The 15,710-nt window shown below is 36.2% G+C and overlaps 1 protein-coding gene across 4 annotated transcripts in view; it reads right to left on the reverse strand.

Moving 5' to 3' along the window:
• LOC125263456 overlaps positions 1 to 15,710 on the reverse strand; it is a 31,762-nt gene that overhangs the window by 4,231 nt on the left and 11,821 nt on the right. For 2 of the 4 annotated variants that reach the window (XM_048182444.1, XM_048182442.1), the window contains exons 3-5: positions 15,358 to 15,476; positions 14,767 to 14,809; positions 3,964 to 4,031 (exon numbers count right to left, since the gene is read on the reverse strand). In XM_048182444.1, coding sequence (XP_048038401.1) covers positions 3,964 to 4,031; positions 14,767 to 14,809; positions 15,358 to 15,476 — 230 coding nt within the window. The remainder of the gene's footprint in view (positions 1 to 3,963; positions 4,032 to 14,766; positions 14,810 to 15,357; positions 15,477 to 15,710) is intronic. The other 2 variants (XM_048182443.1, XM_048182445.1) reach the window with 2 other exon arrangements.

Genomic DNA, 15,710 nt, shown 5'->3' on the forward strand with positions numbered 1-15,710 from the left:
AAGAGCTCAACTAAAACAAACCCTGACCTCGGTGATGGTAACTTAAAAAGTGTGATTTTCTCCTTTGGTGATTCTGCTTGTTATCATCAGGTGTCTTCAATAATGCTCAATCATCACTCAATTAATCACTTATTTATCTCATTAATGCTTCAGTGGGTGGAATAAAAATATGGCAGGACTTTTACTCTTTGACCCCTGGATTACCCACCTCTGGGTGGCACCCAGAATGCACTGCAACATGCTTTATGATGGCCACCACTGTTGAGATTCACAGGATGATTCTTGATGTCTGTGGCTCTAAACGAAAGAGCTTTTTTTTTTTTTTTTTTTAAATCAGAACACCTTTTGCAAAATCCCTCAGATTATATTGAAAAAGCTGATCTTCTGCTGTAGAATCACAGTGCTGCTGTAATCATTAATGTAAATCTAACTCAGAGATTGAGCTCTAAATGAATTCAGATCAAATATCGATTATGTAAAAACATAACCAACACCTGATCACCTTTTTTCTTTGTTTGTCTGGCTGTTACAACTCAGTTAACAGCTCAAACAAATCTATTACTAAAAGTCAAGGGTCAAGAGCCAAACTAAAGCAAACACTCATCTCCACAATGGTGGCTTAAAAATTGTGATTTTCTCCTTTGGTGATTCTGCTTGTTATCATCAGGTGTCTTCAATAATGCTCAATCATCACTCAATTTATCACTTAATTATTTCATTAACTTTAACACTGCTTCAATGGGTGGAATGAAAAATATGGCAGGACTTCTACTTTCTGACCCCTGGGCCCTCATTTATCAACAGTGCATAGAAAAGGTTCTATATTTTGTCCAACGAATGAAATTTAGAATGTGCCTAAGTACAAGAAAATCCGCATTTATCAAACGTGCGCACGCAGTTCTTACGCACATGAGTAAGCAATCATTGTTGATAAATCCCACATGTGCGTAAGTACCATGCTCGTTCACGTTCACGGTCATTAGCATTTGGAAACGCCTCCAATGAACCATATATGGTGACAACACTTCCCTTTAAATGTCACGTGATTGTGTTTTTTCCTCACAGCAATAATAGCAAAGAGAGCTCTTGCCAAGCAGATCAGCTTGATCTTGGAAAACGTGCTCTCTGGAGGACATTGTTTGCAAAGTCTTCCAATAATGCAAGATAAAATAAAGATAAAGTTTACTTAATTTTTGCACACATAGACTATTTAAGTAATTTTCAAATATGGATTTAAGTTACTCTATTTAGCTAAGATAAGTAAAATTATAAGTAACTTTAACTTTATCAGTAAAAAGTTGATTTAGTTTAAAACTCTTTTGCAATACATTTTACACAAACAATATAACACTGAATGAAACCATGCTGTTGATGTGTATGTTTTTACTTAGAAACATCTAAGCAGGTAATACGAAAGATATTGTGTTGACATCATATCTATATATTAAAAGTAATGCTATAGTTGAACACAGAGACCTCAATACTTGGTACACAACATACAATGACGGTAACATTCGATGGAACATTTTTGAGTGTGATTGTGGCATTTGAGTAGAAAATGAGCTCCAAATGTCACAAAATGTTAAGTTACTAAACCTAACCACAAAAGCAATGATAAAACAGTGTAAAAACAGCTGGAAAACAGCAAAAAATTGACCTCATTAATTATTCAAGGCCCAGTGCATGATGGGAACACCAGTATCAGAAAAGTTGAGTAGTTTTACTTAATTTTATAATGTTGATATTTACACTTTAATTTCTACAAGCTTAAATTGAGTACTACTAAATAACTTGCATTATTTTTTTTGTTTGTTTTTCTGTTTTATTTACTTAACCACCATTTTTTTTGTTTTTTGTTTTTTTACAGTGACACCAATTACGCACTCTGTGTAAAACTAGACAATTGATAAATTGAGTGTTTTATAAATAAAGGAAACACAGGACATGTGCATTGCTTAATGCATACTGTGACACTCTTAAATGATTTTTGTGTGTAGTGTCAATATTCTACCACTAGATTATCTGTGTAAGCATGCTCAGAGGTGTGCTTATATTTACACACATTTCTACGTTTAAGTACAAGTTGGTGAATCCCACACTTTGCGTGAAACTGTTCTTACGCACTCACTACGCACAAATCTGTCCGTACGCACCATTGATAAATGAGGGCCCTGGACTATACACCTCTGCTTAATGGAAAATGCTTTGTTGCTGTCAGAATTTGGCCATTTTTCTACAGCAAGGTCTAACAGTAAATTTAAAAGGTTTTCTGGTATTTATGTGTGTAAAGAATCGTGACACGACGTGGGATCCATAAGCAGGCTTTATTGGACAACTTTATATCTCAGAATTCTAACTTTATATCACGCGATTGTGAGATATAAACTCGCAATTGCTCTTTTTATGTTTTATTTAGTGGCGGAAACGGGCTTCCATACGGTTCAGTTAGTCTCTTGTCATGTAAGTGATAATACTTTTCAGTTTTATGGACGTCGCCATCTTTAATATTACATTGATCACTGTCATCATGGTTACTAGTAAGAGAATATGGGCTTGACTCTCACTGCACGTTAATACAGACAGTGTTCCAAACGCTACTGAAAGTTTCTGTATGAACGAGACATTTAGAGACTCACACCTGTTAAGTAATTATATTAAATGATTTAACGGTATAATAAAAAATATACAGAATAATATATTGTGTTAGTATTTTAGCCTACAATATACTGATGATTAATACATAAGGAATATATTGAAAAATATGTGAAAATATGTTTACTTACATATCATGAGTGTATGTCTTTTTATATTCAGTAATACACTTCATAATATTGAGATATGTATATGATCAGATATGGTACTGCATGGGTATAAATATATTGAACATATATTTACTCAAGTAATATAAACACATATATCAAAGTACATAATGTAAAAAAAAAAATTACAATTAGCTAAACAAAATATTTAGTTATTTAACAAAAGCATATCTGCATGTATTAAGGTATTGAGCAGAGAGACTATCATTGAGCTGAAGAACACACAACCACCATTTTTTTTTTTTTTTTTTAAACAAAGTTAAACACATTCTTATAGATAATCGGCCAATCATAAACCTAACCACAGGCTCTACTCTTCAGCACAATGGTAACCCCAAAAACTCACACTGTCACAGTTCCAGTCATTCCTGGACTCCATTTCCCATAATCCTCCCTGCCAATCACCTGCACTCACTCCACCAATCAGCAATCACCACACCCAGCTGCCGTGCATTACCTGGACTATATAAGCCACTCTCAACCTCACAGTCTTGTTTTACTGTGGTTTGTATTTTTGAGAATTTGTCATTGTGTTTGCCTGCCTGTTATTGACCCAGTCTGTTTCCCATGTATGATTCTTTGCTGCCTATCCTTTGGACTTTTTGATCTGTCTTGGATTTATGATTGATATTTGCCTGCCCTTATCTCCTGCCTGTTCTATGACTACGATTCTGTCTGCTCACTGCTGTACCTGTCTGCTGTTGTTTGACCATTGCCTGTCTCACTACAAACATTGTCCAATAAAGCCTACTTATAGATCCCACGTCGTGTCACGACTCGTTACACACACATAACAGAAAACCTTTTAAATTCCAAAATAACAGAACATTAAACACTAACAGATCTCCCCTATATTCAAATTGAGAAAAACACATGAAATGACACTTAATTTTAACATTTACTCTCCTTTAACAGTCGAAGCAAGGCATGCTGTGAAGGCAGTCTTATTGCAGCATATTGAAAAAATATAATCATTAGTTTCCCATATATGGTGATTATGTAACATTATTACATATATCACATTAAATTTTGCAGTATATTCTCATATATTTTGTTACGCAAGGGCACACATACACACAGAAACACAATATGTGCACACATACACAAAAACACATCTAAATCTGAGTCATAACAAAACTCTTACCGACTTTTGTGTTTTTCTTTTGTAGAACGTTGGATCAGCATAAGTAATTTCTTCATCACAAGCCTTATCTGTTTTGACAATAATGACAAATGACAAAACAGAGTTTGAGAATTATTGTTGCATCCCCAGAGGTGGGTAATCAGGGGTCAAAGAGTAAAAGTCCTGCCATATTTTTATTCCATCCACTGAAGCATTAATGAGATAAATAAGTGATTAATTGAGTGATGATTGAGCATTATTGAAGACACCTGATGATAACAAGCAGAATCACCAAAGGAGAAAATCACAATTTTTAAGTTACCATCATCAAGGTCAGGGTTTGTTTTAGTTGAGCTCTTGACCCTTGACTTTTTAATATTAGATTTTGTTTGGATAGTTTTAACTGCATTAAAACCAACCAGACAAGCAAAGTTAAAAGATGATCAGGTGGTGTTGGTTATGTTTTCACATATTCATTATTTGATCTGAATCACTGAACTCATTTAGAGCCCAATCTCTGAGTTAGATTTACATTATTGTTATTATTTATATGCTTGTTATCATCAGGTGTTTTCAATAATGGTCAATCATCACTCAATTAATCACTTATTTATCTCATTAATGCTTCAGTGGGTGGAATAAAAATATGGCAGGACTTTTACTCTTTGACCCCTGGATTACCCACCTCTGTTCAGGGTTGGGGTAGGTGTAGATGTTAATAAATTCATAGACCACGTTAATATCACGCTGGAAGCACAATCTGATAGGTAACGTTAGCATTTTTCGGATTTTGTCAGATTTTACTAATGTTACCTACTGTTTCAATGGGAGGTAGCAAAATCTGACAGGGCAGCACAAATTATCAGAACACCAGCATTTCTCCACTTGGGTTTTAGGTGTCGGGAAGGGAAAAAAAATTCCACCACCCCGTCCAAACTTTTAGGATACCAGGTATCAGGTTAACACAATCCATAAGCACAACGCTTCGGCATGTTCCCTCGCTCGAAAGCTTGACAGACCTCCCGCGCCTAGTAACGGTTGCTAAACCACGATTGGCCTGTGGCGGTTTTCAGGCGTGGCTTAGCGAAGGGTCAATTGTATGGCTCCTACAGTAAATGTTGTATTGTCTTATACATGTTTTATTTTACCAGTTGTGGAATCCAACCATTCAACCATCTGAGGTAACGTAGTTAGCCTACTTTATTGAGTATTTACATTTTATGCAACTTTACACATTTATTAATAGTAAATAAATAATTAATACATTTAAGATCATCATGTTTGCAGCAAACAATATATTTCAGACCTAGTGGAGTAATAGTAATAATATCTAGGTCTGAATTGAAATATAGATATTGTACATTTTAATGGGTCACGCTACAAACATAATGATCTTAAAATACATGATGCATTGCTGTGTCCATTTGATGCGTTGCTTGTGTCGCTTTCACCACAAAATGACGGAAACGCAGGACCGCTGCTGGGCGCTGGTGTTACAATGGAACGTTTTATTAAGTGTTGCTTCTTGTTAATGTATATTCTTTGCTATGGTTTCAGACACCACTACAAATGGCTGTCCCCTCAAATAGTACCCTATTTAAGGGTATAGGGGAGATCTCTGACACAGCCCGTGTCATTCTACTTCCTTCTTCTCCTTTTGTTTAATAGCGATTTACATAATCTACTTAGTGCACATCGCCACCTATTTGATGGTTGTGTAATCATTTTTTTCAATCTTTTCATTTAAAGGGGTCATGAACTGAGAAATCAAATTTTCCTTGAGCTTTTTACATATCATTTGTCATCATACTTTAAGAATATCCTGTATGTTTTAGAGCTGAAAACTTCCTTGTTAGTTCAATAAAAGCTTTAATTGACACCAGACCCAGAAAACGACAGGATTTACAAAGTGGGGATCTATGACGTCAAAGGGCAGCAAGCACCGCCTCTGCAGAAGAAGATCAACGCCTACTTCATTCCTGCCTGTTTAGCCCCGCCCACCGATTCGCGCATTACATAAAATAGAATAGGTAGCCTAAGCAAAGAGAACACAAGAGGCGACACTTTGATACTTTTTGGGTAACAACCACTAGATGGCGCTCTAGTAGCGCGGCCGCCATTATGGGGTGAAAATACTAACTGGACCATAGAATCCTTCACATCTTCACAATTTCACTGCCAAATCAGAAGTGCAATAGAACAGTTTTTTAATTAAGTCATCAGTAAATTGTATGGTTCCTACACTAAAAAAAAAATCCTAATTTTATGGAAAATAACTGAAAATATTTTTTTACGGTCATTTTCTTTTATTTTAAATTATACTCAAAACTCTGTAAAAATACAAACAATGTATGTAAATTAACAACACGGCTGTTATTTTATGTGTTAATTCACATTAATTCACATATTTTTTACAGAAAATTTACTGTATTTTTTATACAGTATTTTTCTGTTTTCTTAAATTACAAACAAATGTAAAATTACAAAAATAATCAGTAATTAAACAGTAACAAAACAGTTAAATGGTAAAACGGTCAAATGAATGGCAGCCAAAAAACCCTGTAGAATTAAAGTAAAATATCCTAATTTAAATAAACCGAAAAACTATTTTCTGAATCCTGAATTATTATGATCAAATAGCTTCACTTTAAAAAGCATAAAAAAATGGTCGATCAACAAAGTTTTTTTGTGACATTGTGAGTTGATCTGATTTTTTTGTTGTTTTCGTTTTTTTTTTGTTGAGATTCATACGCTGATTCTTGATGTCTGTGTGAGTCTGCATGACCTTCACAGAAAAAAAAAATGTTTATAGTACTACAGCACTGCAGAAGTTTTGGTACTTTAACCCTCAGGGGTTAAAGTACACCATAGTTCGCTTTGGGAAACGCACCCCAGACTGACTTTATTTCTGACATACATCTACAGAAGCTCTTATTGAGAATTACCAGAGGTTTAGATGTTGATGATTTGTTGAAAATAAGTTTTGTTTGATGTCACCGTGATCGAGGTCAGTCGTTGCTTTAGTTAGGCAGTTTGACTCTTAACTTTTTTAATGTTAGTTTTACTGTGTCTGTTATAGCTGTTTGTTATGGCAACAATGACAAGAGAAAATATGATCAGCTGCTTTATGATAAGAACATAATTGTCATGTAGCGGCTTATTTCACTCATCTAATGGCTGAGCTTTATATGAATAAAATGTTAAGTTTGTGTTGACTCTTCTAGAAATACAATGATAAAACAGTTTTAGTCAGAAAAGCAAAATGAATTTTAAAAGCGCATTGTACACTAAACACTTTAAAACTCTGGCAAAACTTCCTCACACACAGACATCTACAATCAGCGTATGAATCTCAACAATGGTGACATGCTTCATACCACAATGCATTCTGGGTGCATCATGCAAAACTCATCCATGGACCCCAGAATGCATTGCAGCATTAAGCATGTCACCATTGTTGAGATTCATACGCTGATTCTTGATGTATGTTTGTGAGTAAATCTCGCCGTAGTTCAAAGTGCTTAGTGTACCATCTGTTTTAAAACTCTTTCTGATTAAAACTGTGCTGGATCTTTACATGAATCACATTAAAACACAGTTAGTAAGATATTGCTCATATTAAAGGCAGGGTAGGTAAAAAAATGTATAAAAAACTTTTTTTCAAAATTTGTTTAAACTTTATTTATATATCAATACATAATTAAAATGTAAGTACTCTGAAAAAGAAAGTATAAAAATCGAGTGTCTGTAGACCTCTCACGACTGTTTTAAAGACAGCTCATTATTTCCATTCACTCCACCCCCTCCCTTCTGGGCTCCTTCCAAAGCCACGCCCCCAAAACGCATGAACGTGCGACTCCGACCACTGAGCTGGAAGACGCACTATTTACCTGAGACGAGCGGAGAGGAAGGAGCACAGTGCATGTAGTGACATCATGTCAGAATCACATGTAATAAAAATAACTTTATAATTATGAAGATAAACAAACAAGATGTATTTTAGTACTCACTATCAAGCTAGCATATTGATATTGGTAAAGTTTAAAATATATATTTTTTGATTCGCTAACGAGCTAGTTATCTATAAGGCAAAGCTAAAAACAGGTTGCATGATACACGTTTTTCCATTACCATCATTTACACTGTGATGAAGATGAATTTCGTGTAAGATTCATAACATATACGTTGTTCTACAGATAAACAGAGTAACATACACTCAAATATCAACTCACAACTGCATTGCAGACACAAAATAATAACACACACATACAACAAAGTGTGTACGACACACACAGATACAAGATAAAGACATCAGTAAACATAGGTAGAGAATATAAAAACAAAACAAAGGCGAAAAAAACGTGCAGGTAAACTTACAGGTGAACATGGTAAAAGAGTTAGACAGAGGGTAAATATAGTTCTAAGAAAAGTTCCTAGATGCGGAGTAACGTTAGGCCTACTATCTGTTAAACATGTATTTAGTTATCTAAAGCAAAATTATGCACAATTCAACACTATAGCTATCATCTTGAGCTAGGCCTATAGATTATTTATCGTCTCTACTACGGCTCGCTAAGTAATGTTATGTTAGCTATATTACGCAGCTATGTGTGCTAATGACACATGCTTCATGAACAAATAAACAAAAAATATGTATGATCAAAATACAAAAAGAAAGATTTACCTGTCCAGCAGAAATAAAGCCATCAAGGAGTCACTTTTCAGCCCCTTGAGTTCCCTCAGTTCTCGCCATTGCTGGAAAGCCGCACCGATATTAACTCGCGTTTTATTTCTTTGTTTATCCAAAGACTTTTTGTTCATTGCCTTTTCTTGTACTGTTACTGTCTTCCTTTTTTTGCCTGGTTTGCCTTCACTAACTGCATAGGCCGGTACTGTGAATTTTGCTTGCTGTTTCTCTGCCATTGTTTTGGTATTCCTAGGATCCATGCCTCTTGAATTCCCCAAATCAAACGTGCGCGCGCAAGTGGGCAGGTCATGTGTGGCAAAAGGGTGGTTGCCATGGTTGCGAGAGAGTGACAGTCGCCTAAGCCAATCCTATGTTTCGTCCTGGATGGAAATAATGAGCTGTGTTTAATACAGATTAAACGGTATAGAGTCACTCGATTTTTATACTCTTTTTATCAGAGTTCTTACATTTTAATTATGCATGGATATATATAGAAAGTTTAAACAAATTTGGAACAAAATTTTTTACCTACCCTGCCTTTAAACTCAGTTATAAGATCAGTGAATTAAGCCACTGCGCAGAGATTATATTCTTATCATGAAGCAGACACAGCATCAGATTGTGTTTTCTCTTGTTTTTCTTGCCATAACTAATTCAGTTACAGCAGCCAGAGAAACCCTGACATTATAAAAACAAGTCAAACTACTCAACTAAAGTAAACTCTGATCACCATGATGGTAAGATAAAAAAAATCTATAAAACATCATCAACAAAAAAGCTCTCTCTTAATTATCAATAAGAGCTTCTGTATATGGAGTTGTTTAATCCTCTGCTGAGATCTGGAGAGAGTCTTCTTTTATCTTCAGTTGATTTCATCTAAGGCTGCAGCTGAAGTCAGTTGTAGTTCTAGTGTTTCGATTTTTTCTGTTCTTGTTTCTCTTTCTTTCGTTCATTCTTCTTGTTAACAGCAGCTATCTTCATTAATTCTCAATCATCACTCAATTAATTACTTAATTATCTCATTAAATCCAACACTGATTCAATGTTACATTTAACAGCCTCTAGTGTGCACTCTGAACAATGTTCATTTCATCTGGGCTAAACCATGTGGGCCCTATATGGGTGTGCTGGCTGAGAGGCGTCCCACCAGTGGGATCGTGACAGTTAAGAGGTTAATGGAAAAAGTGTCATTACACTGTATTCAGCACAATCTAGGCTACAATAATATGTAAGGAACATGTATGTACATGTTTGTATTTTTGAAGGAATAACGTTTATGCGTGGTTATTGAAAAAACAAAAAACTTAAGTCACTGAAATAAAGCCAAAAAATATATATTAAATCTTTGTTCACAAGACTTCTGGGTATTGGAGGTTGTAGACTAGAGTTTTTGCTTCAAAATTATGTAAAAATTATCATTCCTACTCCTTCATATAAAACAATAGAGAGATTTAAATTTTCTAAAACATCTTTGGTCAAGAAACACAGTATGCGTGGAGGCGTGAATAATCATGTATAATGGGTGATTCTCACCTGAGAAGACAAAAGAATCGCATAAAAGAGCTCTAATGACCTGCATAAATAATGAGGCCTTTCAGTCAGATAGGCTGTGAAAAAACCCTCTGTTGATCATGTCTCAAGCTCATCATAATGTAAATCAAACATACAGAAAAAACAGCAATACTGTGAAATATTATTACAATTTAAAATAATGGTATTCTATTATTAAAATATAATGCATTTCTATGATACAAAGTGTCTGAACAGTTATGTTACCTCTATGGCATTTCATATAGGCTTTTAGCTTAAAAGCATGCACATTTGGAGAAATATTGATGGATTCTCATGTTTATGTCAATTTTCTATACAGAGGAGTATTTATTAATTATTTATTGTCGTCACTGTGAATGCTGGATACTGTTTACAATTCATACTTGCAGCTGGAGGGCGCTCTGTGCACTTTTAGTCCACAAATGCCAATGCTAAAGAAGAATAGGCAATCCAGGAAATAACTGAACTAACAGAGGCCAGAGATCGCTAACTATGGCTATTCAAAACACTTTTCAAGACAATAAATACACGATTGAGACGATGAATGCATGTATTGACTGAATTTGCGTCTGAATAGCGCTGGCTCCGTGGGCGTGGCCGCATTAGCGGATAATGAGCTGAATCACGGATTTCTGACATGGCTCTCTTTTCATACAGATTACATAAACACAGAATGTTTGTTTTCGATTTGACTTACATGATTTAAAACCTGACATTTCAACGTTTCTTTAGACATAAGTTTAATTTTTTTGTCATTCGTATTCACTAAAGCTGCATTCACGTCACCTCGTATTTACCGGAATCTTGAAATGACAACACGTGACGTTATATTCGGAGCTGTTCACGTCCTTTTGGTCCTTGGACTGGGAATTATGCGTTTCCATGGCACCACTATCAACACCTAATAAATCAATCTACAGCGGTCAGGTGGTACAGCGGCCACGTGGTACATCTGGGAGCTTTCAGAAAACTCCCAGCTTACAAGCTGTAATTACGAGCTGTACGAGGACGTGAACGCTTTTTACAAGCTAGAATCTTGTAACTACAGGAATTACGAGGCCGCGTGAACGCACCTATAGTTACAGTTCATTTTCTGAGAACTATCAGATTGGACTTCGTTCAGAGGGAGACGAGAGATCACGCATCATGTTAGTTTTCTTTATTTTACAAAAAGCACAACATTTTGTTTTTACTCTGAGTGTACACAAAAAAAGAAGATATTCCACAGATTAAAATGGTGTATAGCTCTTAATTGTATGTGCAACATTGACGGAGTATTTTGAGTCTCTTTCACACTGGTTAGAAAAAAAACGCGGTGATCACGCCGGCGTGACCGCCGACCCGAGGGAGTTAAATTACAACTGATATTAAACACCTTAAAGTCGAGTTCAGACTGCACGATTTTAGCCCCGATTTTGGCTCGCCGACAGGTATTGAAAAATCGCAGACAAATGCCCGAAATCACAGGCAAATCTGTGCTCATTCACGCGAGTGACAATCACGCAGTGTGAATGAGCAAAGACGCGGCCTGAGAGAATCGCAGACTAGTCGCCGATGCCCGTGAGATATTTGGCATGCTAAATATCTGGACCTGTCGGCGATTCAAAATCCTGCTGTGTGAAAAGTGTTCTGACTGAAAACTACTTCGGCGATGACCGACAGCCAATGAGAGAGCAAGATACAGAGCAGCGGGGAGTTCGGGGAGGAGTTATAGCTTCGTACACATAAACATTACAATTCTATCAAACAGAAACAAAGCACAAACATTTGCTTGACCATCCAACAGCAGCACATAGAAAAGTTATGTATTTACCTCCAACTCTCGTTGCAGAACACACAATGTCTTCCTCGCGTCTCTCAACCGTTTCCTCCTCCATATTCTTCTTTTCTTTTTTTGTTTTCGCTGCAAATCAGCGCACAGGCAATTCGTATTGCAAGCTTCTTGTGGGCTACCGTTTTTAATAATAATAATAATAACTCCGGTCTTGCACGCGTGATATCGCGTTGTTTCCTTGTCATGTCTCGCGTGTGTTTGGTTGTGAAATGTAGTTTGCGTGCCAGACAGAGTTGTCGGCGATTCTTCCTATTGTAAAGTCATGCAGTGTGAAACCTTCTGTCGCTGATCCATTGTGCAGTTTGAACACAGCAGCGACTGAATGCTGGCCAAGATAGTCATGCAGTGTGAAAAGAACAGTGACCCGACTACTTTGAAAATCACGCAGTCTGAACTTGGCTTTAGATAGAGACCAAACTCCGCTATCAATGAGTCAAACCACTTTGTGATGACTAACATCTGAGGATTTTTCTCTTTTTTGTTATAACAAACGTGCATCAGAAACACACAGTTAAAGCAATCTGCAAAATACCATTGTTAAAGTGTCAAGGGTCAAGAGCTCAACAAAAGCAAGTACTGACCACCAGAACGGTAACTTCAAACTTTATTATTTTATTCAATAAAACATCAACATCTAAACCTCTGTTAATTCTCAATAATAACTTTAATATGAAATAAAGTCAGGATTGTAATAAGTGAAGATGCTGAGATCTTGAGAGATCTGTTAGTGTTTCTTGTTCTGTTGGGATTTAGAGGGTTTCTATCGTGTGTTTTGTGGGTCACCATTGTGCTGGAGAGTAGAGCCTGTGCTCCAGGATGAGCCAGAAAATATCAATGTTATGCTACATGTTGTTTTATTTCAGAGGTAGTAACATATAGTTGCAGTCATTTGTTCATGTGTGTTCTTTCTGGTTAAATACAAGAGATTTAACGGGCATTAGACAACACTGCAATGTCAAGTTGTTTATTGTCTAATGTTCCCATTTTTTCTGATGCATGTTCTTAATTTAGTTTCATATGTTGTTATTAATTCAGTGTTTTGCAATGCTAGTAGTTGAATTTCAAAGAATTTTGACCCAAACTGACTGGGTTTCTAATAGGGATGTCCCGATCATTAGTGATGGCGAAATGAAGCTTTGTGAAGCACCGAGGCTTTCCCCTCAAGTGTATCGTAAAAAGGTTCATTACTCGAAGCTTTTCAACACGGTGCACACTAACGACATCTTGTGGTCAAAAGGTGGAAAAAAAACTGCCTTTGCGTCCCAGACGACGCAGCTATTTTTGGAGTTTCATGTAATACATCAGTTTAAGCTATGAAAAGCGTTTAAAACAATGTAAATTATTATTATACATAAAAAAAAGTCTTTCACGTCTCATTTCACTTACACAATTTGAATAAATGAGTCTGAATAAAATTTGGGGGGACAAAGGCAAGCTTTGGCATATATTATAAAAAATAAATGATTGTCATAGAATGAAGTATGAACTGGGAATAAATACAAACTGAACACATGTAAATATTTATTCGTATTATGGCATATTTTTTGCTAAAAAGCAAATGATACTTCACATCTGCGCAAGGGTTCACGTTATGTGAATCAGAATACGAAGCAGTCACGTGGTTGTGTGCGAAAACGAAGCTTCGGACGTCACCGATCACGTGGTTATGGCAAAACGAATCAAGCTCCGATACAGTGCTTCACTGTGAGATGTTTCGTTTTTTTGATACAAGCTTCGAAGCCTCGGTGTCAAACGTCACATCACTACCGATCACGTTTTTTTGCCCTCGAGTCCGAGTCATTTGATTTTGAGTATCTACTGATACCGAGTCCCGATCCGATACTTCTATAATACATAAAAAAGAATAAAGAAGAGCGAAAAAACAGATCCAGGAACAGTGCTTTTCAGGTTTTTCAGGTATCTAACAGTAGTTTTCACGTACAGAAAATGGATAAAGTAATCAAATATAAAATATCACTGCATATTATCTTTACTGTATAAAATAAATAAAGATAAATCATTATTGAAGTTACAAAAACTATTCAGTCAAGAGCAGTGAGTGATTTCTTTGTTATTTGTTGTTTGATTTAACATTAAAAACAGGCAGCAGGAATAGTTTTTTTCCCTTTAAGACATGCACGATCCAGTACATATACTGTAACACATGCGCTGTCTTTCTCAACTAATATACGTTCACTTAAGACATAACCCACTGAGCAAATTACGTCCAGAAGACGTCTGTTTGAGGTCTTGTCTCAGGTTGAAAAGACGTCCACTGAGGGGCCAGAATGAAAGTTTTTATGACGTCTTTTTTTGACGTCTTCTGGACATCCGATATAGACGAACACGTAGAATCACCAAAGGAGAAAAATCACAATTTTTAAGCCACCATCGTGGAGATGAGTGTTTGCTTTAGTTGGGCTCTTGACCCTTGCCTTCTTAATATTAGAGTTTGTTTGGGCAGTTAACTGAGTCATAACAGCCAGACAAGTAAAGAGAAATGATCAGGTGTTGGTTATGGTCTCACAGTGGTGACCATCAAAAAGCATGTTGCAGTGCATTCTGGGAGCCACCAATCAAAATTTACCCATGGCTCCCATCATGCATTGCTGCATGAATAAATTATGAGCTTAATTGTCTTAGTAATTTCCTTTATTCTCATATTTTATTTTGTTCTGTTTATGTGACTTTTTAGTAGCTTGTTTTCTAATGTTCAGAGTTGATCTGTTGATCAGAATATGTTGCTTGTCACCGTCATTGAGATTCACAGGCTGATTCTTGATGTCTGTGTGTGCCTAAGACAAAAAAAAAAATTTTATCATGTGAAATCCTTTATATTATATTGATAAAGTTGATCTTGTGCTGTAGAATCACAGTGCTGCTATAATCAATAATGTAAATCTAACTCAGAGATTGGGCTCTAAACGAGCTCAGTGATTCAGATCAAATAATGATTATGAGAAAACATAACACCACCTGATCATCTTTTGACGTTGCTTGTCTGGTTGGGTTTAATGCAGTTAAAACTGCCCATATAAAACTTAATATTAAAAGGTCCAGGGTCAAGAGCTCAACTAAAACAAATCCTGACCTCTGTGATGGTAACTTAAAAATTGTGATTTTCTCCTTTGGTGATTCTGCTTGTTATCATCAGGTGTCTTCAATAATGGTCAATCATCACTCAATTTATCACTTATTTATCTCATTAACTTTAACACTGATTCAGTGGGAGGAATGAAAAATATAGCAGGACTTCTACTTTCTGACAAATATCACAGAGTCTGCAACACACAGAAAGCTTTCAGAGGCTTTGACTGAACACACTCGTACACAGCTGACCTACCTGCTGGAAGTGTATTGGCATCCTCATCCGGGTTGAAGGTCGAAATTTCACCATGCAGCTAGACAACACACAATTTGAGCTTGATGTTCTTTCTGGTGATGAGGAAGTTTGTGTAGTCACTGATAATGACAGATGGAAAAAAACATGAAGACAAAGAGGACGGGCTGTGTTCGAAATTGCCCCAATACCCTCACTCACTATTCCCTGCATTACTCCACTACAGTTCACTTTGAAGAGTAAATGAAAACGAGTAAGTGAATTCAGACACTGAGTGCACCAGAAGGACTGCTGCTTTTGCATAGTTTGTGCCAGAGGTGGGTAATCCAGGGGTCAAAGAGTAAAAGTCCTGCCAT

Source organism: Megalobrama amblycephala, linkage group LG2 (genome assembly GCF_018812025.1).
Source record: "Megalobrama amblycephala isolate DHTTF-2021 linkage group LG2, ASM1881202v1, whole genome shotgun sequence".
Taxonomy (NCBI): Eukaryota; Metazoa; Chordata; class Actinopteri; order Cypriniformes; family Xenocyprididae; genus Megalobrama; species Megalobrama amblycephala.